The sequence below is a fragment of the Toxotes jaculatrix genome, chromosome 14, assembly GCF_017976425.1.
Source record: "Toxotes jaculatrix isolate fToxJac2 chromosome 14, fToxJac2.pri, whole genome shotgun sequence".
Classification (NCBI taxonomy): Eukaryota; Metazoa; Chordata; class Actinopteri; family Toxotidae; genus Toxotes; species Toxotes jaculatrix.
In genome coordinates this window covers 6635258-6663015 of record NC_054407.1, presented here as the reverse complement: position 1 = coordinate 6663015, position 27758 = coordinate 6635258, and the positions used below count along the sequence as shown (strand labels likewise).

At 44.0% G+C, this 27758-nt stretch overlaps 2 protein-coding genes across 2 annotated transcripts; both read left to right on the top strand.

The window, feature by feature from the left end:
• The first annotated feature begins 347 nt into the window (after positions 1–347).
• On the top strand, positions 348–9879 carry sall2 (spalt-like transcription factor 2). The gene is made up of 4 exons (XM_041054538.1): positions 348–664; positions 2383–2529; positions 4339–8237; positions 8617–9879. Exons 2-4 carry the CDS (start codon positions 2454–2456, stop codon positions 8899–8901), a joined length of 4260 nt encoding a protein of 1419 aa, XP_040910472.1. The 5' UTR covers positions 348–664; positions 2383–2453; the 3' UTR covers positions 8902–9879.
• A 1181-nt stretch (positions 9880–11060) lies between these two features.
• Positions 11061–23235, top strand: mmp14b (matrix metallopeptidase 14b (membrane-inserted)). The gene is made up of 10 exons (XM_041054539.1): positions 11061–11671; positions 18307–18455; positions 18574–18696; positions 18840–19147; positions 19666–19827; positions 19968–20128; positions 20217–20355; positions 20517–20667; positions 21742–21857; positions 21975–23235. The coding sequence occupies exons 1-10, from the start codon at positions 11573–11575 to the stop codon at positions 22433–22435; spliced, it is 1869 nt and encodes a 622-aa protein (XP_040910473.1). The 5' UTR covers positions 11061–11572; the 3' UTR covers positions 22436–23235.
• Positions 23236–27758: the final 4523 nt, after the last annotated feature.

Sequence of the window (27758 nt, the reverse complement as noted above, 5' to 3'; positions counted from 1 at the left end):
AACAGTGCAAATCTCAAATCACCGTCTGAGTGATTCAGCCCTGCATCAGAGGTGTGCGTTCCCGGGCCTGCACTCCTGTGTGAGATGCACACTGAGAGCCAATGTGGAGGTAACTGTGGTCACTGTTTCCCAGAGGGCCGTCTGGCGGCGAGGGCCATTAATTATAACAGACAGGGAGACAGACAGCTAGCCAGCTAACCAGACAGACAGACAGACAGACAGACAGTACCGCAGAGAGCGCAGACAGGCCGGACAGGAGCAGGCCCCGACAAATACAAAGAGAGGAGGAAGAGCAGCACGCACGGCCAAGAAAAATAATCCTCCCCCTGTAGCGAATCCCGCTATCTGCACCGCCCCGGCTTCTACTGCTGCTGCTGCTGCTGCTGGTACTGCCAGTGGACTATGAGTAAATACATTCAGGCATAATAACCCTTTGTCATAAGAGAAAGAAACGCGTTTTGCGACGGAGATAAATAATTGAAAAAAATGCGGCTGTCCGACTGCGCATCCCTGGGAGTGAATAGGGAAATGCTGCGCCAGTGTCCCGGCTGAGAGACGGAGCCGATGCTACCCAACATAAGCTCCTGAGCTTTTTCCTCCCCCTTGTCTTTACACAATAGGCAATCGCTACCAAAAAAAAAAAAAAATCATCGTTTCAAACATGGTAAGTTCTTTTTGTGTTATATTTCAAGGGGTTGTGTCGGCGACGAGCGGCCTGTGAGGGAAATGCACATCCGGGACTATATTTTCGGGCGAAGTCATAATATTTTATGAATCATAACTTGTTATGATGTGGGAGCGCGCGTGGCGTGCAACAGGTCGCCGTACAGTAGCGAGGACGCGCATCCCACCGCCGTATTTTGCGCTTGTTTCCAAAGATTGGTGTAGTAAACGTCCGGCAGCTGTGTACGCGATCATATTGGCAAGATGGCACGAAAAATACGAATGCGTTGTTGGCACAATGGAGTTCTGTATTTTTTTTTAGCAATGATATTCTCGGGTTTGACGGTTTGATAACTATTGGAGTTATCACTTCAGTGTTTTTGTTACAAAATATGATCGATTACGCAACGACGCGCATGTTTCCAGCCTAATGATTTTCTTTTTAATCCTTTTAGATTGTTTTGAAATCACTGCTCGGTTTGCGTTTGAGACAAGTGTCCATAGGCCAAACACAGAAAACACACAAGTCCGCGGTGTTAAACTGTCTGCTGTTTTAAATGAATTGGACTTCCACTGTCCATCAAACGAGGGCTTATTTTAAATGATTCAAGCTCGGACTCAAGTCATCATCTGCTTTGACAGTCTCGCTGTATATATCATTCAGACTTTGTAACAAATCTCGGGTGCATGTTATTATTCTGTCCAAGCCCCAGAGACACATAGAGGGGGGTGGAGGAGTGCCGGGTGGGGGGGGGGGGGGGGGGGGGTTGTCACAGGGCCCGGGTGAAAAATAATTTTTCCTCCTCACTGTGGCTGTGTCTTTTCTTTCACTACCTCTCTCCACGTGGTAAGCAGTCGGGATGAGAGTGAAAAGGGAGCATTGTGCCTCCAGTCAGTGGCCTTATGTGTTGGAGAGGCTCTGAGAGGGTGATGTTCACTCAGCTGTGCTCCCTCAACGCCATTGTTGCAAATTCCACCTCATTTCAGCCGCTCTGTTTACCGAGCTCACACAGAAGCCTGTTTTAGACGAGTGTGTGAGCATCACGAAATCCCGCACATACCGCACACCTTGAATAGACTCGAATAGGTGTGTGTGTGTGTGTGTGGCCTGTGGCACAATATGGTTGGTTAAACAGAATTCATTTTACCTGAACCTTTGCGCGCACCTCACCTGTGCGCACAGTTTCCCTCTGTTACGCACACAAAGATACACACACAGACACACACACACACAGGTGACGGTCAGATCTTATAGATGATCGAAAAGCGCAGGCCATGGCCATTATGTGATGAACTTGAGCGTCGATGTATGAGGGTTTACTGAAGAGAGGCAGTGGACTCCTGGCTCAAAAGAAGGGGTGTTCACTCGCCATTTGAATGCAAAGTAGTGGATGAACAAGTGAGCTGTGTGTGTGTGTGTGTGTGTGTGTGTGTGTGTGTGTGTGTGTGTGTGTGTGTGTGTGTGTAAAGACGAGAAGGAGGGCCAACGGTGAGTTTTGAGAAAAGGGAAACTTGTTGAGAGAAACTGTCACACATGCCTGTTTGGCACTTTAGTCCTGTTTTTCTTTTCTCTGCACCACAATGCCACCAACATGGACGCGCTTTATTGAGACGAATCCACCCGGAGCATCCACTTTCACATTTTTGGAGATGATATTTAAGTTTTTCTTCATTTTTTTCCAATTCCCTTGAAATAATTTAGTTACCTACTTTTTTCAGTGCGCAGGGAGACAGAATAAAACTTGCGTGTTGGCCAATGCGCCCCTGCGTCGGTCCCATCCTGCAGAAGCATGTCCCGTCGGAAACAGAAACGACCCCAGCAGCTTATGAGCCTGACCCTCGGTGCCTGTCGGATACTTGAGCATGGTGAGAAATAGACTATATATCAAAAGAATACTGCTTATTCAGTAGGATGGGACTCACATTGGATGGGAAATTTAGACCTCGAAGTCACCTTTTCTTGTGCCAGTTAATGGGTCATTGTCTTATTTTATATCTTCTACACAGCATTTAAACAGATGCTTTAATCTTTTGCACAGTATTGTAAATCTTGTCCAAATGCAATTATTTATTTTTAGTCAGCATCTAGAAATGGACTCTTACCAGACTTTTTCAACAGTACAGTTTATTTATTTATTTGTATTTGAAAATTAGGCTATTTTTATATTTTTCACTTTTTATTTTATTGATATTTTTGTGCATGTTTTACGTACATGCTCCGAAAACTAGGGCTTGTTGGAATCACTGGCCTACAGTCTTTAATTCATTCTCTGTGGTTGGAGCCATTAGCTGCTTTCTTTGCCCTGTAAAACCAGAGTGTCTTCACTCCTCCTCACTGCCAGGTTCAAAGAAACAACAGCCAGAATACGGGGATATAAGGTAAAACCACAGAGAAATATCAGTGAAAAAAATGTGTAGTGACTTTGAAAATGCTTGGTAGAAGTAAAGGGATGAGTATGAGAAGGTCAAGGAAAAGGCAACTTTGAGGCTCTGAATAAGGTGTTCTAACTGCAATAGCATTAGACCCCATTGTCCCCTTTCAGCTTTGTTGCTGGGCACTGAAGCATGAACATACCCATGAAGAAGTGTGTATCTGACTGTGTGTGTGTGTGTGTGTGTATTTGTGTCTGTCCATCCACTCCAGTTACAAGACTAGGGCCCACAGTGTGTCATAAAACTGTAGCTTTCAAGCAAACAGCACAAAGTTGTGTATGCGTTTTTGTGTGCATGAGCAACCTCATGCATACAAAGTGTTCGCCTTTTTGTGGCTGTGTGCTGACAGGTAGGCTTGTGTGCATGTGCTTTCACTTCTGTCCCTTGATGCTTTTCTGAGTTAACTCTGTGATCGTCTGTGAGTCATCATGTCTGTCTACAAGGCTGTTTGTTTTCTTTGCACGCCACCTTGCTTCCTCTGCCTGGCCCTAAACCATATCAGGAATGTCACCCCAGTGTGTGTAAGGCCAGCCAATCAGTCCCCCAGTACAGTGTCCAGTACTCAGCCAGGACCTAATGCTTAGCACCCCATTGGGTTACTGGGGGATGGGCTCTTAAGGAGATGAAAGAAAGACAGATTGAATGGAGGAAGAAAGAAAGAGAGAGAGACAAGGATGGAAGTGTCTTAGTGTGTGGATGTGGCTTCTTTTTTATTTGGGTGGGGGGTGAGGTAAAGTCCATTGTCTTGTGCATGTTGCCCTGGAAACAAGGTAGGGTCCTTTATGGGTAAGCAGTGTATTTTTGCAGACCAGTGGAATCTGCGATTGTGTGTGTTTGTGTGTGTGCAAGCATGTGTGTCTTCATGCATCAGGTATGTGTGTGTTTGTGTGGCGACAGTGGTGAGGAGACACAGCTGATGAGGATAGACAGGACAAAGAGGAAAGGACAGCAGTGGTGGATGATAAGGTGGTGGAAATTCAACCCAGAGGTTAAAAATGACCTCTTAGACACATGAATGCTTCCATTTCCTAAACAGCAAGAAGTCACCGAACCACACCCTTTAATTCTGGCAGCTGTCTTTTGTTAGTGCTCATTAAGCCAAATGTGATTTATTACTTAAAACTGTAAAAAAAAAATCTCACTAAAAACCCAGATTGTAACCACTGTGTAAACCCTGCTTTTTTTGTCCCCCATTAATGATGATGAAATTACATTTAGATTTTCTCCCTTCAATTTCTCTAGACGACCACTTGGCAGTAAAGTCGCAGTCCTTTCCATTAAACCCGGATTCTCCCTTGTGCTCTCCATCCTCTTCTACTCAAAGCTCCCAGCTGCTCCTCACTCTCTGTTCATCTTTCAAGGGTTCTCAGAACCCCACTCTACCCACTGAGGGTCCACCGTTATCTTGTTCACCACCGAGCCAGCCCTCCCATCAGCCCCTCAAAGACCCCCAGCCCACACTCTCACCTGACTTCCCTTACTCTTCTCTCTCTTCCCAAACTCAACATCCACCTGTGCTCCAACTGTCTGGTTGCAGTCCTACGTCTTCTGCAGGTGCTCTCGTCCACCTTTCCCGAGGTGCACACATGGCCTCTCCAAAGTTGGGGCTGTCAGCCACCACCACCACTTCTTCTTCCTCTTCATCATCCTCTGCCTCCCTATGTCCTCCACCACATCCTGGAAGCCCCAGCCGTGTGCCTGAGGGCCCCCCAAGTCCTGTTACTCCCACTCCCAGCCCAGGAGTGACATCTGCCTCATCTGCACCATCTAGGGCCCAGCTGAGCATTGCCCTGATCCTGGAGGAACTGCGGGTGCTGCAGCAAAGGCAGATCCATCAGATGCAGATAACAGAGGAGATCTGTAGACAGGTGCTACGCCTTGGTGGAGCTTCCTATACCATGGACACACCCTCCCAGCATCTCCTCCCACCCTTGCCTCAGCTCTGCTTGGAAGGCAGTAAAAGGGCAGCCAGCCCAACTACTCAGTCGACTCCACCTCAGCCCTCCACTTCTGTAGCTCCTCTCCTGGCATGTTTCTCCTCCTTTCTCCCCTCTCAAGCAGCCAGCAAACCCACAAAGCCAAGCAGTTCCTTATCTCAAATCCTGCAGCCCCACAAGCCCCAGATGGAAGGAACTGGAGGGACTTCAGGAACTCATAGTTATCTGGGGATGAGCTCTCAATCCTCAGCTCCCTCCACCTCTTCCTCTGCTTCCATCTCCATGGCTTCCTCCACCTATCCGCTAGCCCTGTCTTTAGCTCTGCCCAACCACTATCTTCATGAGAAAAGTCCAAATACCACTTCAGTGAGTGGGCACAGTGGCCTGTCCTTCCTAAGTTCATCCCTCCCCACATCAGTATCTATTGTCCCAAACTCTCAACATACTCTGCAGTCTGTCTCTGGAGGAGGAGACTCCTCCCCTTTACCCAGCTCCACCACTACCGGCCGCCTCCAGCATGCCTGCCGCTTTTGTGGAAAAATGTTCAGCAGTGACTCTGCCCTGCAGATACATCTGCGCTCACACACAGGGGAACGACCCTACCAGTGTCCAGTGTGCCTCAGTCGTTTCACCACACGAGGCAACCTGAAGGTGCACTTCCTACGCCATCGTGAGCAAAACCCAGAGCTCTCACTTTCACTCCTGCCACCGTCTTTGTTTGGGGTAGCATTAGGAGCCACTGGGGGATCAGATATGGGACAAACCGCGAGCAGTGGGGGGAGTAGTAGTGGCATGAATATGATTCAGAAAAAGAGAAAAAGCAGGCCTGAGGACGAAGCATGTGGAGATAATTTAGAGGTCAGTGGCACCAGTACTAACTTTTCTCTGGGGACTTCTGGAGGATCTACCCCTTCCACCCTACCCCTGCCCCCTACTGTGGATCTGGCATTGATTTCCCACTCTCTCCTGCAGCTGAACAGGGCTGCAGCTGTAGCTGCTGCAGCCTCTATCACCTCTGGCACATCCCACTCATCCTCCTCCTCTTCAGCCTCCACCTCCTCTCTGGCTACCTCCCTCCTCGCAAACCCTTCTTTGTCTTCGTCTTCCACCATCACAGGGTTATTCAAGGGTGCCAAGCAGCAGCACTTTGATGAGAACACTCCCCCTCATGCCCCAATGCTTTCTCCTGCAGCTTACTCCCAGCTAGCCCATCTGCCTAAGCTCCTGTTCCCATCTGTCTCCACTTCTTCTTCTTCCTCTACCCCTGCTGCACACTCATCCCTCTACAACCATCCAGCCTTGGGTCTGCTTCGCACCCCGCTGCCCTCTACTCCGGGTGCCCTCCAGCTTGGTTCTTCCAGCCATTCTCAGCTCTCTTTTCCATTCTCTTCCTTTCCCAAAGTCCCAGGTGCACCCACCACCACTCCATCCTCCCTGCCTTCCTCCATGGCATCCTCCACTCCTACATCTGAAACCTCCAAGCTGCAGAGGCTGGTGGAGAAGCTAGAGAAAGCTCCTCCCCACTCCTCTTCTCCATGGACGTCTTCCTCTACTTCCACCACCATGCTGGAGATGTTATCTAGCAATACCACTACCTCCTCAGCAAGTTCAGCCAACAGTCGTCTCACAAATGCCAGCACTTCTACCACATACGTGATGGCATCCCCACCATCTTCTACTCTTGTCTCCACGTCTGTTTCAAACTTCACTCATGAGATGGTTGCTGCCCTAGGCATGAGTACCAATAGAGCAAGTGCCATGGCTGGAGGCATGCTACCATCACTGAACATCACAGGCCCGGCTGGTAACCTGACAACCAATCAGTGTGGGGTGTGTCTACGGGTACTGAGCTGTCCCAGAGCACTGCGTTTGCACCAAGCTACACACCTTGGAGAACGCCCTTTTCCATGTAAGATATGTGGACGATCCTTCTCTACCAAAGGCAGCTTGCGGTCACATCTGGCCACACATCATGCCCGGCCATCAAATGCACGTGTTCAGAACTCATGCCCACTGTGCCAGCGTAAGTTCACTAATGCCCTAGTGCTCCAGCATCACATCCGTATGCACCTTGGTGGACAGTTGCCCCCAGATGGGACAGAGGATTCTGCACATGAGATGCCAGCTGAATCTAATGCTAAACCTCTGTCACAATCTCAATCCCAGTCCACTGAACCAAGTATTGCCTCTAGTAAAACACCTCCTTTATCCAGCCACTCGAAGAGCCCAGCCCCAAGCTCACAATTTCAAACTTCAGCAGTAGTTGGCTCGGTCCCTGTCTCTGGCAGTACAAAATCAGCTGATTTCACCAAAAACCTGAGCAAGTCTCCATCCTGCAGCCCAGACCTTATCCCTCCCTCCGACCTTAGCCCTGACCCCTTCATGAATCCCACCACACAATCTCCACCACCAGGCAGTGCAGACCCCCCTGTCCTTTGTGTCAGTGCTCCCTTGCCAGTCTCCCAGCAGACAGATCAAGCTTCCCCAGTTGGCAAAGACAACCAGGTGGAACAAGTCACTGCTGATGTCCATCTTCCTAAATCCACCCCCCCGCCAGTTTCCTCCACTGTTACCAAAACCACAGTGTCACCTAAAGCTATAGTAGTGGAGGGTGGGGAGGATGAAGCATCTACCTCCTCTGATGCCTTCCTTGGCTCCAGCTCAAACCTGGAGGACTTGCAAAGCACACCTGCCCCTGGTGCCCCCTTTGCTTACACCTGTCCCAGCACCTCCTCTAACCCCACCCTGAGTCAAGATGTTCCTAATGTTAATGCAACAACAGCCTTGGAATCAGACTCAGCCTCCCCAAGGCCCCAATCACCAGAACCCATGGAAGAAGACAAAGATCACTCTCCTCCAGCAGCAACACCAAAGCAAGATCCAGCTACTGTGCCTGACGAGGACCCCAAAATGACGTCTAATTTGGAGACTGCAGACACTATTGGTGCTGAAGAAAAGGGTGCTTCACAGAGAGGAGCCACTTTTGTAAGGGAGACACGTCAGAGCTTTCATTTTGGTTTGTATCGGAGGGAAGACCGGGTGGAAGGTGTTAAGGTTAGTGGATTAGCTCCAAGTGAAGCACTGGACGCTTCTGTCCCCATCAGCCTTGCCCCAACCCTGCCATCTCCAATGTCTCGCCCTGAAAAGAAGACCTATTGCTGTGCTGAGTGTGGAAAAGAGTACGCCAGTCGCAGTGGACTGAAGGTGAGGAAAACACTGCAAGGTATAAAAATACTTGCCATTGATGAGATATATGGAAATGTTATTGTTGTAGTACAAAGCTTTTTTCAGGAGGTTGAAACAATATTTTACTGCTTTAATACAGCACTACGTCTTGCAATTCAGGACTAATATTTAAATATAATGAGTATTTTCATCATGGGACCTGAAGGTGACTCAAACTATGATGAAATGTTAGTTCATGTGCCCCATAAAAAAAAAAAGATGCATGCTTCAGTCATGTGTTGGACCAAACTACCCATAGATTTTATTCTACACTATTTTATATTGGATATGTTTGACATTGATACTCTGCCTAACCCTTACCCTAGTACAAGTATGATTTAATTCTATTCATCCTCAGGGGCACATGAAGCACCATGGTGTAGTAACCAAAACATCACGTCCACCAGCCCGGAGTAGTCGTTCCTCCGCGGACCAACTCCCTTCTTCCACATCTATGACTTCCTTAAACATTCCTGCCACCAGGAGCTCAGCGGGCTTCTGGAACCAGTACCAAGCCTTCCTTAACACCAGTAATGAACCAAATGATGACCCAGCCGCTGGACCACAAGAAGAAAATGAGTCGGAACAGTCAGCAAAATCAGTTGCTGAAGAAGCAGGAGATGAGTCTAGTGAAGGGTCATAACTCAAGTCAACATGTTTGGCTAGGCGGTGTTTTGGTGTTTTCAATCAATGTTTACCTGTTGGTGAAACTGTACGGACTTTTGCGTAGTACTGCTTCCTTAACACATTTCGAGTAGCCTGTCAGTTTGATAGTCAGAGTAATATGTTTGTATGTGAAAGTTGTGAGTCAACCAGTTTGGTCTTGTGTTAAAAAAAAAGAGACAGCTATTGTACAAATAAAGATAAAAATATTCAAGAAGTAACAAAGTGAGTCCAGTTATTGCTGGATTTGTTTAAAAAGTGACACTACCTTTGTCTGGCTGAAGTTCTTAATAGTTTGAAGCACATTCTAACAAAAAAAATCAATGTTTGGATATGAAGAAAGAGTATTCCTGTCTGTATCAGTATTTCATACCAGACCTCAGTCAAAAATAATTCACAATATTTGAACTTACAACCAGGGCCAGATTCTTATTAGTCAGTCGCCATAAAATATACTAAAAGAATAGTTTCAAATAATTTTGTCATTATGTAAACATTTTGGTACTCATTGTGCTGTGCCATCTACCAAATCTGATCCAAATGGCACCAAAGGAGGCTCAGGCTAACCAAAAAAAAATTTCCTTGCAAATCCTATGACCGTGGTCTGTTTTATTTCCATAAGATTCTTTCCTTCAGTTACAGAGAGAACTGATATCAACAAGGAAATTAGTTGAGCAAAAGAAAAATTTGCTTTGCAAGAGCAAACAAGGCCAATAACTGAATTGAATTTTTTTTTCTGTGGGGAATATTAAGTGTTATGTCCCCCATCCTGTGATTCAGATAAACTACTTGCTCATGTCATTGTGGTTTACTTTTCACCATATTGTCCTGTCAAACTAGAAGCACAGCTGCAGTGTTTGTGAACCTAGTGAGGACATGGTCTTCAGCGTGACCTTTGACCTTCAGCTTTGTGAATATTATAATTGTTGTTTTGTCCAAATGTATTATCTGTAACACGTTTTCAGTCACTAAAGTTACTAAAACTTTAAGTTTCTATATATATCAGAAGTCTCTGTCTGTTTCTGGTAAGCTGTACATTCAGTATCTCCATATTAAAAACCAATTTGGAAAAAGAAAATCATGCTCAGTCTTATTTAAGGGAATTTTCCCAATCAAAATATGCTGAAACTGGTGGATTGGCTGGTTATTTTCCACAAACACAGGATGTATGCATGCTTGTAGGTATTTGTGTCTGGTCTGAACTGTCATAATCCCTTACATGCAGATGTCATTGATCCCCACTCACTGCCAAGACAATCAAAGCTCTCCTCTCTTGTGTCACATCAACCAAGAGGACAAGGGGAGTGGAGGAGACCAGCTGTCTTTCCTCAGCCATGGCCAGCACGGCAGCTGAACTGTGGTATGTGTGCATAAGATAGGTTACAGGAAATGTGTGTTTTAAGTCTTTAAAATTTTACTTAATATAGATATATATAGATATATATGTAGATATAGATATATAGGCTGTGTATGCATGTGCACATAGAGCAGCATCATATCCACAGCAGCCATCCTATAGGATGTGAAATCTATAACTGCCATTAGCATTAACAAATGAGTGCCACTACATGCATGCAAATGAACATACTGCCAATAGACGTGTGTGTGGCACTGCTTCACAAAGCTGGAGATCAAAGTGTCCACTTGGAAAAAAAAAAAAAAAAAAGGCAGAAGGCAGTATGAAAGACAAAATAACACAAAGCCATCCAAGCTGTATGAGGTCTGCATGTAGGAGGTTATATGCCTCATCTGACGTTACTGCTCAAATGACTGTGTAATGTGTGCAATAGAGGGCGCAATTTCCCCTTTTTCTCGCAACACCAATTGCACTGATAAATCCTAAAAATGATCACATCTTAAAAATATTCCTATAGAAACATCGAATGCGAGTTTTGTGCCAAAATTATTTTAGCTGCGTAATTTGTTGAGGAATGTATCACACACTGTTTGCACTCTCCTCTCTGCAAATAATCACAGCTTCATGCATTTTAGGGAGCATTAAAGCATTTAATCACTGCCTAAGGACAAGGACTAACCGTGCCAAGGTCACCAAGTTGATTCCAACCCTCCAAGTCAGGGGGCGGGCTGATTTTCGAGGGGGAGGTTTACAACCCTCTACTTTTCAGGTCTCCGGGGAGTATCAAACTACCACGTCTGCAGCGGGGAGAGAGGGGAAGAGGAGAGGGGATCAAAATAAGCCGACTGGAGGATAGAGAAGAGAGGACAGCGAGGAGTTAAGACTGTTTCATGAAAACAAAGTCGGCTGCAACATCTGGAGCAAAGCGCAAGCCGAATTTGGACATAAAATACGCACAGCCTGCAGCTCCAGAGCTCCCCCTTAGACTTCCTGCTTCCAGTAACGTTCGACAACTTGGTTAAAATTCAACAAAACGCGAGAAGAATGCACAGACTGGACAAATACCTCTGGTGGTTTAAGCAACTCAAGTAATAAGCTGCAGAGACTCGCTGCTGCAGATCTTCAGGAAACTCTTTTTGCGCTTTGCACCAAGTCGATCTCACTTGCGCCTGGACATTCGTTTATGGGATAAGTCATCACAGATGATGTTTTGACAAATAGCAGGGGGGAAATTGCGCGAATTGTTACGAGGAGATCTTTCCGTTTTTACTTTTTTTGGGGGGAGAGTCAAGTGATGGCACTAGAGCTGAAATCGCTTGTCCTACTGCTGCTGCTGGCGGTGGTGTGGGAGCCGAGCGCACAGGGAGCGACGGAGCGACAAATCAATCCAGAGGTGAGGGGGAAAAACCAAAACAAAGATGAAGAATAATTAAAGGCAGACTAATAAATCTAGATAAGAAGAACACGAGCCAGATAAATAGATCGGAGGGATAAAAGTTAGATAAATAAATACATGGTAGTGGAGTAAAAGTCAGATAAACAAACTCAGAATACAGGAATACAGTAAATTAATCCAGACTTGAGAAATAAAGCCAGATAAATAAATCCAGACTTGAGGAATACTGCAAAACAAACGATAAAGTAAAATAGCTAGGGTAAGGAAATCCAGAAAAGTTTAATTTATGAGTAACTAAGATACAGTCACAATATTCATATGTAAAATTGAATGACCGTTCTTACTAATTGTAATATATAATTTCCTAATTTAACAGAAAAAGTTTTTTTTTTCATGACCCTGCACATAATGACATGCTTATGTTTTCTTTATGGTTACCATAAAGAAAACCAGTAAATCATAAGTTAAAACTCTGCATCCTGATGGAGAATAATTACTGCAGTTGTCTGTTGGCACAGGAACATGGGAAGGGCTTTGACCCTGGGTTAGAGGAAGCAGTCCATAATGATGATAGCGCTCATGAAAACACTGAGAAATGCTGAGAGGGCAAAACCGAGAGAGCAAGAGAAAAAGCAAATAAGGAGAAATGCATGAGCTTGTATTGTGGTCGGGGCAGAGACAGAGGCAATTTTTGTGGGAATGGAGTTGGAAGGTGGGGATGGAGGGGTGCGGGGGGCGGTTGAGAGTTGTGGGTACAGATATACTCTGAGGGATGGGGAGACGTAATTGTTGACATCTGTCCTGAGTTATGGCTCAGTGGACTGGGCGAGGTGGGTTTGACAGTCAGAGAAGTCTTGCAGCATCTCAGCCATGTGGAAAAACACTCACCACGGTTTGAACTTGTAGATTTAAAATAATTTTGCAGGAAGTTATTTTGTTATAAGACCCCTATACACCTGCTTCCTTCTGTATCATGAGTAAATAGTGTGTGTGTGTTTGTGTATATGCGTTCATGTGTATGAGTTGAGAGGCCTAAATGATTTTGTTAGATCACACAGTGGCGCCTAATGTCTCTCTAATCATGCCTATGGACTCTGAATTATATTTCCAGCTGTGCCAGTGGAAGAAATCTGAGCTAACTTCACTGACCTACATTAGACTGTCAACTTAAAGGCACAATCTGTGAAATGTAAACAGAGGAGTCACCGCACCACTATAATTCAAAACACAGGATTGGAACCTGCTATCACATTAAAATGTTATCATAAACTAACACTACATGACAATTATGTATGTTATCAGTATTTTCTAGTTTTCTAGTTGTTTAATTAACGCAGTTAATAACGTAACACAAAGTGCATGTTTTTCCACAATAACATAATAATAATTTGTAATCCACTGCAGTGACCAACAATTGAGGTAAAGTCCAACTAAAAAGTAGATTTGTGAGCAAGAAATCACGTAAACATAATCCTGGCTAATAATAATAATAATAATGCTCCTTTTTGTTGCTATTCCAGAACAATGATTGTACTGGAATAGCAAGTTCAAAATATTTGATAGAGCAAGCTACGCAACTTCTAGGCTTCACTGGAGAACATTCATTCATTCATTTAAAACCTCAGAGGATGTGTTGAGGGAGAATAAACTGAGGGAACATAAATTACATGAGACTGAACATATTTAACATGGCAGATCTGCCATGTTAAACAAAGTGTAATTTGTTTTTATATCAACAAAAACGGCAGCTGGAGAAGCCTAAGGATAAAGAAGGTGGTCACATAGGTTTTTTTTTTTTTAATGTAAATGTTCCAGAGCGCAGTAGTTATTTACCATGAATTCAATATAGAAACTAAAACACAGAGATCAATTACAAGTTATTTTTGACTTTGTCAACAGGTTGAGTCATTTAAAAAGTCCTCATCTGTTTTATGGTGTTTTCATAAAACCACTGCTTCGCGTGGAGTACGGGATTTTTGTGATCTCATATGTTGCCTCCACAAACTGGCACTGTTCTGCTACCGAGTAGGATGTTTGTGCTTTAATTAACACAAAGTCTAATTAAGTGAGTGGTTGTCTGGTGATCAGTGGGTCTGTGTTGGTGAGATAAACTGCCGAATGTCGTGAGGAGGCAACAATCATTTCCTGTGATCCGGCGAACACAGGAAGTGGGCAGTTGGGTTTTTGCTTTACTACCTTGCTGTGTCAGCAGCCACCTGCCTGTCCCACGCACACACATTTTTTCCCCCATGTGGCCACAAATCTTCTCTTATGCACACGCACACAGGAATGGCTACAAGCTGAGGTCATTCATTACAAAGGAAGATAAATGGACATGAAATGAGATGATGAAAGCCAAGCAGGGAGAACAGTGAGGGGGCTGTTGATGCCTAGAAAGGAAGGTATTGTAGAGATGGGAATGATGCAATGTGGGAAAAGAACAGTTGGAAAGTGCAGCAATTACCAGCTGAATAGGTCAGAGTGTAAATCATAGCTGTCTTGCACACATCCTGTATGAATATATGTCTCTCTCATGCTGCTTCTAACAAGAATGAGCACTGCTTTAAGAAAATCTGAACTGGTTAAACTGGTAACTTTGCACCAGTGCCGTTTTAGTCATTCAGAGGAAGGGGGAAGAAAGGAAGGAAGGAAGGAAGAGTGTGCAGTTTTCAGACAAAGCCACATCCTTGGTCTGAAAACTGCACATCCTGGTCATCTGTGGGTGGCCTGGGGGCAGCGACTCAGTGGACTGATAGGAGGTGTTACAGGAAATAAGGTAATACACAAGGTCATTACCTAATTTCCTTCATAAAGAAAGCGAGAAATGAGCCAAATTTCAGGGAAGCTTTGTTTTTTTTTCCAGAGACAAAATTGTGCCATCGAGGTTTGCTCAGGATTGACTTCTTACTCAAATGATACTGGCAGAGATGTGTGTTTTTCCACTCTTGTGTCACCAGGTCTTATTGTTGTTGGCCGAAGACTGGTTGTTTTAATAGACGGCAGCTGGGGGATTACACACACACACAGACATGCTGAACGAAGTTTGTAGATGTGTGCTGAGGATCTCCTGGGTGGAGAGGTCCACAGTGTCTTCCTAAAGGAACAGCATAAACTTCAGCCAAATGTTCATAGAGTGAGAAAGAATTTAAAAGGTTTGGATTTAATGTGTTGCACTTAATGTAGCCATATGCACAAACTCCCTCACACACACACACACACAGCTACACACAATCACACGCTAACAGCCAATAACGAGCTGTTGCAAGTGAATTGGGAGCAATAATTTCATACATTTATGACATGTGACATAATACTGCAGATCTCTGGACAAAGTGAGTGGAGCTGTGTGTGTGTATTGTATACCCAGCATGCCTCACTTGGACTCCCATCGCTGTTGACCAGAGTTTCTTTCCGTTGGCCCTCACCGAATGGAACAACTGACTCTCTTTCTTTTCTGAAATGCTATCCCTCCTCCTCTCTTTCTCATCCTATGCAAAATGAGCACTCTGCCCACTGACATCCATAGCAACCGTTGTTTGATTCTTGCAGATCTTCCATTAAACAATAAACTCACATCACTGCTTATGAGCGAGCTGCGCCCTTGACCTCAAAATCCTGGATCTGGCTTTCTAAAAGTCCCTTTGCTCTGTGCTTCTCTATGCCTGTGCATTGCTCAAAAATCAATAAATTAAAATGGACTTTTACACTAAAATGCTTCCATGCAACAGTTTTAAATATTCTACATCAGCAAATCTCCACCAGGGCTACTGTACCCCAGCACTAATGCAGATGTAAGAGGGTATTTCAAAAGATTAACTCAACTAATTTAGAAAAACAGAAATTATATTTTGAATTTCAAAAGTATATCCTCTTATTAAGTCAGCTGCAAGTGAACATCAAGTTTTAAGTCCCTGAAAAATAGTTAAAAAGCAAGTAGAGTATTTAAGTCAGCTAAGAGTGATGGGTAAATACTTGAAATAGAAAGCAAAGTGATGGATAAACAGTTCAAATCTTTAGTTAAAAGTCACAGATAAATGGTTAAAACAGCTTAAAATAACGGATAAATGGTGAAATGACTAAAAGAAATAGATAAGCAGTTGAAACAGTTAGCTTAAAGTAATAAATAAGTGATGAAATAGCTTAAAGTAATGCATAGATAATTGAAATCATGGATTGTCATGTTCATCTGACTAAGCTTTGGCGATACAACTGACAAAAAAAAGGCTGGGAACCACTGCTCCACATCAAAAGCCTGTAGTAACTTGGACTATCATCTCCCATGCCACTGTAAATAGTGACCATTTCCTCTTCCTGCTACTACTTTAGTTACTCAGCCCATTAGCGTGGTCAAAAATAGTCGAGTGTGACAGTGAATAAGACTTTGTCAAGTCACCTGAGGGACTCATGAGAGAGGTGTGGAAACCTTAACGTTAAAACAAGCGTTCAGTGTCATTCAACAGCAGCCCTTTGACTGAGCTGAGGGCACAGTTAGGATTTTGTACAAAAGAAAACATAGTGAATGTGTCAAGGAGAAGAATAAGGTTTCAAGCACCATCAAATCAGGCCTTCAACACAGTTTTTCTTGTATTCACAGTGAAATACATCCAGTTCTAAGACGCTGAAGTTTACGCTGAACTTCAGGAGAGGATAGCCTACGTTAATAATTACACACATAACTGCAGGAGTCTCATTAGGACTCTTAATTACAACCTCAAGATGTGACTAACCTCCATCTTTCCCTCCTTGCGTCCCTCTCTTTCCAGCGTATGTGGATGTGCTGTAACAGTGGCAAACAGTGAGTCTTTATGTGTCCACTGGAGCTGCATGGGTGAGTCAGAACCAGAAAGGGCTCATTCAGGGATGAAGTCTAAACACTGAGACCTCCATGTCTCCCTAAGACAGACAGAGGGGGAGAGATTAGACCTTCAAGTTGTTCCAATACTGCCATTCACTGCCGCCCAAACTTGCACACAAGGCTGGATAATCATCAAGGCTTTTCATACAAGTATAGTCATGCGTAAATGAAATCTATAGACCTGAGCATGTATTCAGATAATCTATGGCAGCACTGCTTGCACATGTTTGCTTTGTATTCTACATTTCCAGTGGAAAATAACAAAAACATGGCAGTTAAACTTGCTTTGCCTTCACTGTATTTAGCAAATATTAGCAGCAGATAGGTTATACAGTAATAATCGAGTGGCTCTGGGTGTGGCTGTTCGTAAGTATTTACCCTCAAGTCTCTGGGTTTTCCATAAGAGAGGGATGAGGGAGAAGAGAGAAGGGGAGGAGTGATGAGGCGAAGACAGCAGAGACATGGACGTGGGGGGAAGAGTTTGACTTTGAGGTTTGGATATGACTAGCAAGAAATTCCCACTTAAATTACTGACTGACGCTGCTGCTCGACTGGAGACATTGGCTGAGGTTGCCCAAGGCCTGAGTCTCACCCTGGGACACTCCCTATCTTTCTCTCTTCTTTCTCAATCCCCTTCTCAGCACATACACCCACTATGACTATGGCTTTTCAGAACCATCCAAAATAAAGAATAATTACAACAACAGATCACATCAAGTCCTACTGTGCAATGTGCGTCCTCCCTCCAAAAAAAAGTTATTTGTCAGTTATTTTTTTTACAGGTAACTTTAATCATTCAAGCTCATACAAACCAAACAATGAAACATCCTAAAAGCGCATTACAAGTTCACAAAGTGACTGTGCACAGCAGAATATCAAAGTGGTCTCGGTTTTCGCTGGGCTCACAAAAGCCCCAGTGTTATTTTTCAGCTCCAGTTTGAGAGGGAAAGAGTTTAGGAGAAGCTGTGTGGGAGAGGTGCGGAGCGAAGCCGCTGGCACCTGTCCAGATGTCAAACCAGCACCGCAGCAAAATGGGTTTCCAGGGGAAAGTAAGGTCAGTCGTAGCGGAGACTGAGGGATCTGGATCACTGAAGAACTCAGTGACCATCTTAATATGTGCTCCAAATGGTTTAAACAAACGCTTTCATCGTGTACAAACTCAGTGACTTCAGTTATAACTGTGACAACTGGCACCGAAACATGAACAAGGAGCTACAGAATAACTTGAACGTAGAAACCGAAGTTAATCTTTAACTCTTTGAGGGGGATTTCCTCGTCCAGCTTTATTGGAACTTGAGCTGCCTTTGTTTGAAGTTTTTTCCTGGGGGGGGGGGGGGGGGGTTAGCTCTAACTTGGCAGTGTTCTTTCATGTTGACCTTAGCTTCAGTTAACCATGGTGCTCACTGGAGAGCTGAATGTTGATGGTTGAATAGCTTTTGTGTTCAGTCATTAAATGGAGACATGCCAGGTTCTTGAAACTGATGTTGCTCCTGCTGGTTACAAGATACCAAAACACTGAAAGACATTATTTAAGAGCTTATTTTCACTGTCAGTGAGGAATGTGTTTTTGCTGCAAGAGCATAAAAACATACTGGACCTGTAGTCACTGCAACTGATGATCAACAATATACCAAACAGTTCTTTTTCCCTGGATCACCAGTAAAAATCAGGTGACTTCTGACTTGTTTTTATGTCTGTCTCTAATTTAAACTGTTATTTCTGGTTTCATTTAGCAGTATATTTCTCATGAGTCTCCTTTTCTGGCTTTGCTCTGCAGTCATGGCTGCAGCAGTATGGTTACCTGCCGCCAGGGGACCTGAGGACCCACTCCCTCCGCTCTCCTCACTCCGTCCCCTCGGCCATCGCTGCCATGCAGAGGTTCTATGGCCTCACTGTCACCGGAACCATTGACGACAACACCATCTCGTGAGCACCATCAAACAGCTTTATTCTACACGTAGCTTGGCTCAAAAAGATCAACAGGTACCATAATTTTTTATTTTTTTTACCTTGTTGTGAGCGGAGTATGTCTCGTGTCTGGCAGGGCCATGAAGCGACCTCGCTGTGGAGTGCCAGATAAGTTTGGTGCCGAGCTGAAGACCAACCTGAGGAGGAAGAGATACGCTATCCAGGGCCTGAAGTGGAACAAGAAAGACATCACTTTCTCGTAAGTCCACAGGGCTCCATGTGAATGTGATAAGTCTGTAGAGGCGTAATGTATGTGTACCAAAAAATATAAATAAAGAGGAAATAACTCATTGTCCTACTTTCCCCATCCTTCCCCCTCACACATTCTTAAATGCTCTTTAGTATACAGAACTACACCCCAAAGGTGGGAGAGTACGAGACCCATGAGGCCATAAGGAAGGCCTTCAAGGTGTGGGAGAGCGTCACCCCACTCCGTTTCAGGGAAATCCCCTACAGTTACATACGTGACAAGGTGGAGGAGTTTGCTGACATCATGATCTTCTTTGCGGAGGGTTTCCATGGTGACAGCAGCCCGTTCGACGGGGAGGGGGGCTTCCTGGCACACGCCTATTTTCCCGGTAATGGCATCGGTGGAGACACGCACTTTGATGCTGCTGAGCCATGGACGATTGGAAACCAGGATCTGTTAGGTAAGGCTGTGAAGAAAATGACACTCTGATAAATAGGATTTTGTTTTCTTTAACGATTCTTTTAAATCTGATGACACAAGAAAAACTTAAATGCTGGGAGTTACTTTGCATGATTGGAGTGAGGACTTTTTGTTTTGCTGTCACAAGCAAAACATGGGCAGCAACAGGTCCAGACTTGTGTCAGTACATCTGAGGGAGTGAAAACCCCGGGGTATGTTGATACTGCAGAAATTGAGAAGTGTTTATTTCTGGATTGTAGCAGTCACACGGCTTTGCAGTGTCAGCTGTTTGATTTAAACACATGACCTGCAGCTGATTTTATTTTTGATCTCCTGACATGTCACGTAATGGTGTGCTTCTGAGGCACTTCAAAATGAGGAAACAGGAACATTTACTCCTCCTGTATAACTCACTCTCTCATTGGCATATGATAAAACCCATTTTTTTGAAGTCTCCGATGCTCATTTTCCAGAAATAAAGTCCTAATAAATGATCTTTTGGTGTTGGTAACGTTTCAGGGAATGATATATTCCTGGTTGCGGTGCATGAACTGGGCCATGCTCTGGGTCTGGAGCACTCCAATGACCCTTCGGCCATTATGGCTCCCTTCTACCAGTGGATGGACACCGAAAACTTTCAACTTCCTGACGATGACCGCAGAGGCATACAGCAACTTTATGGTATGTTATCGACAAAGTAATAGTCCAAATCACTGTCAGAAAGATATTACTATAAAATGATTTCTCTTTGGACAAAAGCTGTACATTAATAGTTGAATTTAGGTCTTCTAAAGAAAATTCCTATGTCTTTGTTCACATAGGGTCTGGATCAGGTCCTCAGCCCCCTCATGTAACACCCCGTACGCCTTACCACACCCCACACCCCACGAATTCACCAGACAAGCCTCGGTTTGGCCCCAACATCTGTGACGGACATTTTGACACCATAGCAATTCTTAGAGGAGAAATGTTTGTGTTCAAGGTAAACCAACGTCACATGGTTGAAGTTCTGATTTGACAGTTTGTTGACTGGGCTGTGTGGAAAATCCCTCTTTGTTATCCCCTTTCAGGATAAGTGGTTCTGGCGGGTGCGTAACAACCATGTGCTAGATGGATACCCAATGCCAATTGGTCACTTCTGGAGAGGACTGCCCACTCATATTAATGCTGCTTTTGAAAGGGAAGATGGGAAATTTGCTTTCTTTAAAGGTAAGCCTGGCTTTAGTATGCTGACAAAACATTTCCCTTTTAAAACCATTAAAACCAGTCTTTACCAAACAGGAGAAATCTCACAGACAGCTCATATGTTTCACTGTTTTCGTGTCTGTTTGTCCCCCATTCTGCCTCGTCCTGCCCTTCTCTCACTCCAGGGGACAGGTACTGGGTGTTCAGTGAATCTATTCTGGATTCTGGTTACCCTAAGAGTCTGAAGGAAATGGGTACTGGGCTTCCCAAAGATCGAATAGATGCTGCTCTCTTCTACACACCAACTGGACAGACATTCTTCTTCAGAGCAAACAAGTTAGTCATCTTCAGTTTGTGTGTGTTTGTGTGTGTGTGTCATATGCCACGGTGAAACTGTGGGGAAGTTTATAAAGTAATGAGTCCAAGGAAAGTCCATTTGCGTCACCCTTACCAAAGGTAGTGTTTGTTTGAATGTTGACCACATAAGGTTCAAACACATGAACACAATCACTTACAGACCTGCTTCCCATTTAAACATTGAAACAATCTTTGAGGGAACTTTAAAGCTTGCTAAGCCTCCCTATATTTAAACCATAGGCACTGTTATAAAAAAGGTGGGTAGTATGTGGCAGTCAGTGATTATGGTAGTGCAAACAGCCACCTACATGAACACTGTCCATGACATTTCAGAAAAAAAAGTTTGTTTATGTTTAAAAAGAAAACTGAAATTTCACATTCCCTAAGACCAGACAAGACCTGTTGGAAGAGCGTGCACCACTCCATCTGCTGTACAGTACATTCTGCAGAAACAACACTGACTCTGTGGTCAGCCAAGTGTTAAGAAGTTAAGCAGGAACATACACACTGATTCAGAGCATAAGTTTTGGAGGTGAAGAGCCAGTCAGGACTCAAATCAATGCTGAAGTCTTTTAGGTCAAGTCCAAGTCAAGTATTTAGTCTTTTAGGGGAAGTCTGATGCAGGTTTCAAGTCTGTCACAACAAATCTCAAGTCAAGTCACAAATCCTCTAGGACAAGTCCAAGTCATGCCCGTCAAATGAAGTCTAAAGTTTAATCTTTTAGTCTAAGTCTAAGTCATGTTTACAATCATTTGGCATAAACTCAAGTATTTAGTCTTTTAGGGACAGTCTAGGCCAAGTCTCAAGTTAATCAAGACAAGTCCATGTTTAGTGTCAAGTGTCTTAAGGCAAGTCCAAATCAGGTTTCGAGTCTGTCAGAACAAGTTTTCGAGGGGGAATCTGTCAGAGCAGGACTCAAGTCCTTGAGGGCAAGTCCAAGTCTTCATAATAAAAGTGCACGTCAGGATGCAAGTCTTTCAGGGCTCTGAATGTGACCATTAACTCACCATAGCTGTTCCTCTCTTTACCCTCCCCTTCTAATTATTTGTTCAGGTATTACCGTTTCAACGAAGAATCACAGACCGTTGACGATGGCTATCCAAAACTTATTAATGTGTGGCAGGGAGTGCCTGACAACATCAAGGCAGCCTTCATGAGCAAAGATCAAGGTAAGGGTGATGTGTATAATATTACCTGGATTCTTTTGTCACACCTTGGCATGTAGAAGTCGCTTTTTCTTTCATTTCAGGTTTCTTACTCACATCTCTTTTTTTCCCACCCCTCAGCGTACACCTACTTCTACAAAGCCAACAAGTACTGGAAGTTCAACAACCAGATGATGCGTGTGGAGCCAGGGTATCCCAAATCGGCTCTTCGCGACTGGATGGGATGCCCCAATGAAGACCCCAAGACGGACGGAGGAAGAGGCGGAGGCGGACATGACAAAGACAAGGAGAGAGAGAAAGACAAGGAGAGGGAGGACAAGGACAGGGCTAGAGACAGAGAGAGGGACAGAGAGAAGGAGAGGGAGAAGGAGAAGGAGAGGGAGAAGGAGAAAGAGAGGGAGAAGGAGAAGGAAGTGATCATTATTGAGGAAAGTGGCGGAGCCGGAGTAGCGGCGGTGGTGGTGCCGCTGTTCCTGTTAGTGTGCGTAATCATGTTGCTGGCAGTCTTGGTGTTTTTCCGTCGGTATGGTACCCCACGCCGACTCCTCTACTGCCAACGATCTTTACTGGACAAGGTGTAGACGGAGGAGGAGGGGAGGGAGAGGGCAGTGAAAGACGGGGAGAGAGAGGGAGAAAAAAAAAGGGGGGGAGGAAACAGAGCAGCAGAGAAGGAGGTAAAACAAGAGAAAGAGCAGAAGGAAGAGCGCCAGACTTGCATTTTAAAATATTTTTACCACTGCCAGATTCCATTTGCTCTATCTCTCAACCACTCCATCCTTCCATTTTTTTTTTTTTTTTAGTTTTTCTCTCCCTTCTCTCTCTCTGCCTCTCTCCACATGGTTACTGACGCCAGCTGAATTGCTGTTTGTTTTAGCCTTTTTCAATGTCATATTTTTAGTTTTTGTCAGTGGTCAGTGTTTGTGTCCTTGTGAATTTCCGCTTTGAACCTGCCTCTTCACGACGCCCATCCTAGCATGTTCCTTCGCGTAAACTGTGTGTCTGATTCGTTCGTTCTTCCCCCTTGTTAACTTGCACACAATTACATAAACACACACTTTTTGGAAACCGCAGTGGCGTAGTCACTGTGTTTCTTAATCCTCCAGTAAAGCAACGTGAGTCAGAGCCAGTATGGACCATAAAAGGGAAACAAAACATTAGATTAAGTCCTTATGAAGCATGAGATACGCTCATATCAGAGCAAAGCAATAAATACATGTGTGTCTTTTCCCTTTTTTATATCAATGTCTAGTTCTGATTATTATTATAAATGATTTTGTCATTATTATTATGACTATTACTATTATTATTGTTGTTGTCCTCCGTGTAAAGAATGTGTTTTTGTACATTGTCATTAAAAAGTCCTGCTGGACAGTGACATACAGTTTTGAAAGTGGCCTTAATTTTATATTTGTGGGGACAGTGAATGGGGAAGGGGGTTATGTATTCTTGAAACTTGATTGTTTTTTTTTTGTTTTGTTTTTTTTTTTTTACCTTGAATCCATCTCAAATGAAAATAAATTGACAATCTGAAAATGACTCCTTTTTGTCATTGTACTTGTTTACAGTTCTCAAATCATGGTGCTACATTACTAGTCAGGGGTTATAAGTAGTTTAACAACAATGATAATGATACTAGTGATGATGATAATGATAATGATCTAGTTTTCTCAATGAGATTGTGTGTGTCCTTACTCACTTATATTTTTAAGCTTTTCTTACAAAATAAAGTAATTTCAAAAGGCTTTCTGTGCTTTGATTTTCACTTTGTAAACCATTCACCTCGTTTTTCTCTCTTTCTGGCACCTTTCTCTTAACTGCTGGTGCTGCTCACTTCCTTTAATACAGTAATGTTTTAACTGCTTTCATATAATCTAGCTCTTACCGAGACTCTTCTCCTTTTTAAGACTCATATTGATCACATCGCTCCCTCCATCTGGTCTTCCCCAGTCTTCCTGGACCTCCAGGTTTCTTGCTCCCCGACCGCACCACTCTGCGTTACTGGGGCTCGGAAACTGGCAGGCCAGAAACTGGGTCGGAAAACACGGACTGGATCCAAAGCCTAAGTAGAAACAGGGATGAAGACGATTGTGTAAAGGCATTGCTGCACAGCAGGAAAACATATCTCTACAGCTATACAGTTAAGGAGAGAGAGAGTGTGTGTGTGCTTTCTTGTGCTGCCATACTTATGAGGACCAAAGTTCCTTCACCAAAGAGTTGGACGATGAGGAAAAACATGCAAAGTGAGGACGTCTTTTCTACGAGGGTAATGGTTTTAGATTTGGGATTTAGGAGAGATTTAAGACATCGTCATGGGGTCAGTGGGTGAATGGTCCTCAAAAGCATAGTAATACAAACAGGCTCTCATGCATGTTTTGCACAGCTATAAATGCTTTTATTTGTGCATTATGCACTGTGTATGTGTACACTCCCATCCACCATGAGCCAATAAAAGCTCAAACAGCAAACCTAGGCGTCTCCCCACTCCTTAATGATCCCACTAATGAACAACTGACTGCAAGAGAAAGAGAGTGGGTGGGGGTCAGGGTCTCTATGATATGTTATGATTACAGCAACGGGGCTTTATGCAATTACGATGATGAGGTATTTTCCTATTGTGCCTAAAAGATTTAGGGCGCCCATTTGTCTCCACTTTGCTGCAGTGTTTTGAAGAGCTGGAGCTCGGGAGAGAAGTCACGAGGATTTCTGGGGGAGAGGAGGGAGGAGATGGAGGAGGAGGGAGGAGGGTTAAGTCACATTTGGAGGCCAGAGATGGAGCAGAATTCCATGAGCAACATCTGGAATTCCAACTGCATCATGTGGGTCAGACAGACAAACAGCAGGACATGGCGATGAGGGGATGGGAGTCGGTTTGGATCCGTTTAATTGGATTTATGACTAAATCAGGGTCACAGTAAATGATACGTGAAGAAATAAATGATCAGCAGGTTTCAGTATGTGTCTGTTTGTGTATAATGTTTACTCATTTCTGTAACCTGCACAGTCAGAAAGTCCGAAATTGAGCTATGGGTCACAATTTGATGTTTTCTGTCTTCCCCAGCTGATTCTGCAGGGTGAAAAAAAAAGAAAAGAAAGAAAAGAATTGCCTCAGCATAATTCTTCCTCACAGTCCTCTCTTTTCTTTTCTCTGCGTGTAACTGGAGAGCTTTTCTTCACTGTCTGTGAAACGACTCACTTCTTTTTTTTTTTTTTTCCTTCACAAAAAAGACTAACAAAAGACCACAGCACCATGTTCCGGCCTCTTCCAGCCATCTCCGCTCCTCCTGCTCTCACATTTCACCCAGATAAGTGAAAAAGTTATTTCTAGCCCTGATTCCAGCGCTACTTTTGTGTATCTTGTCTTTTTACGAAGGCTGAGCCACAAATATAAACTCTTCCATTCATTCGCTCATGCCAAGTGTATAGCATCATATCAACTATCCTGAATGTCATCTCTCTATAGTTACATTCTACTCATCAAACGTCATAAGCAAGCTCCTTTTATGTTTGTGTCTGTCTCTGTGCTGGACACTTCCTGTGCCAGTTTCAGCTGGCGTGTGTTTTGCCTACAGGCTGATGAATGGAAACTTCCCAATAGGGGAAGTCCTGCTCTTGGCTATTGTGTCTCGTAATAGCCAAACCGAACATCATACTGCAATTGCAGGACCAACCTCAGAGAGAAGATTGAGTAAATTCCCCCATTAAATGAGAATGAATGATGAACAGAGAACGGTTAGCGTTGCACTCTGCGTGGTAACAAGGATGTGGGATGGAGGAAAGGAGCATTTCTTAAGGGAACTGGTGAGTGGCTATATAGGTTACACATGGTTTTCATTTGCATCAGTTAAAGCTCTGCCACATCCTGCACCAAGCACTAATACAACAAACAGGAACAGAGGGGTTGCCATCATCTGTCTTCTCTTACTCTCACACAACCAAAAAAGACATGTAGAGATAGGACATGCAGGGTTTGAGCTTGTGTTCACCCCCTCCAGCAAAGAGCCACTGGAGGTGATGCCACTCACTTTAACTGCCATGTGATGTTTTGCATGTTTGTGCTTCGAAGAAAAAAACTTCTCTTCATTAGGTGACCATAGTTACCCTCTGAGCACCGCCATCAGGCCTTACTTTCAGTTTACAAATAAGCATTTCTGCTGACTTATCGCTCCTTAAAGGGGTAGCACATCAATTTCCTATTACTTGTGAAAAACATTAAAACTGGAACTACAACCTCAGGGTTTTATGTCTCTGCCAACCAGTCAAGTTTCAGTTCACATCCATGTCTGTCCACACTCATATATGTAGTGAAGACTTTGAAGGAATTTAAGAAAATGCATTGAGAGCATTTTATCATATTTAGCATATGAATTCTTAAGCTGTGGCCAAAAACGCGTATAGTGAGGTCATAGTTAACTTGACCTTTGACCTTTAACTACACAATTCTAATCAGCTCATCTTCGAGTTAAAGTGATGAGTGATGATTGTGTCAGATGTAATGAATTCCCCTCCAGGTGTTCCTGATATATCACATTCACAACGACAATCCCCAGTTTGGGTCAAGCACCAAAAGCACTGGATCCTACACTTCCCATAATGCAATTTGATAGTCTTTTTCTCTCCATATCTGGAAAATGCCAGTGTCTTTCAAACCAACACTCCCGGGTTTGTAACTCAGGTTTTCTGTGAAAGATTTTCAGTCTCCAAGCCAAAGCTGAGATAAAGCTTGAACAGTGATTCTCCGGGCTGTATGCAGACACTCAGAGACGTTCACAGGGCACAGTGAACTGGAGAGATTATTGTCCTTTTTCACAGCAGATGTTCTGATGTATCACATCAGGAAAAATCATGAATGAGAGTAAACAATTAATCATCCCTCCATCCTTCCATGCTATTACTCCAGTAAGCCCTGCCAGTAAACCAGTATATGCAATACCAGGACAACTGGCTGGTATACCGTAAATGGAATGCAGCCATTGTTACAGTTGTTAATTACGCCTGTGTGCTTCCTGCTCTGACACGTCAAATGCTGAGGAAATTTCTACCAGGCATCAGTGGAGGTCTGCTCACATACAGAATAGAAAATCTGGTGACCTTTAAACAAGTTACTATCCACTGTGGAAGGGTGTAGTAGTATTTCAGAGCTGCTGCAATCTCCCTCTCTCGCTCTCTCTTTCTCTCTCACACGGTTTATTTGTGCCAGTGAAAGCAGAGGGATCAATACCTAAGACTTTTTCCGTTCTGTCTGCATCTTATTATTCCATTTAGCTACACATGGACCTATGCATGGAAAATAACTTTTCCCCTATTGGTTAAACATATTTTTTGAGTGCCCCAGATGTCCCTGGTCTCAGCTTTCTCTGTTTCATCATGTGTTTCACCAAATGTTTGGTTTGTGATCTTTGTTTTCTCAGCAATGAAGCTCTGTCTGTTTCTGCCCCCTCACTGCTGAATCTGCCTAAAGCTATCAGTTTAAAGCTGCATGCCTGTTTTCGTTCCGCTTAACACAATGTCTGCACTTTAGAGTTGGGTGTGGTGCAGTGGGAGCAGTCGCTTTTAAATGTCAGAATGGGGTATTGTGTGGGTGAAAAAAATACAGGTGCAAGGAAGTTGAACAATCAACATTTCAACCTCCTTAGCTCGCCTTTTTTTTTTCTTTCTCAAACCCCTGCAAGTCTCACAAGCCCTGCAGGAAAACATGCTGATTCAAGTTCTACAAGCCCAGCTACCCTCACCCTGACCCAGCCGTATCCGCAAGGAAACCCCCCTGCTTCGCTCAGGGCCTAGACAGGATGGTGGGCACATTTCATCTGACATCTAAATATATGTACAGTCACTGTCTGAACTCTTGAGACCACAAGAGAAAGGCAGCAAGATCCCAAAAACTCCTTATTCTTCCTCCTCACCCTC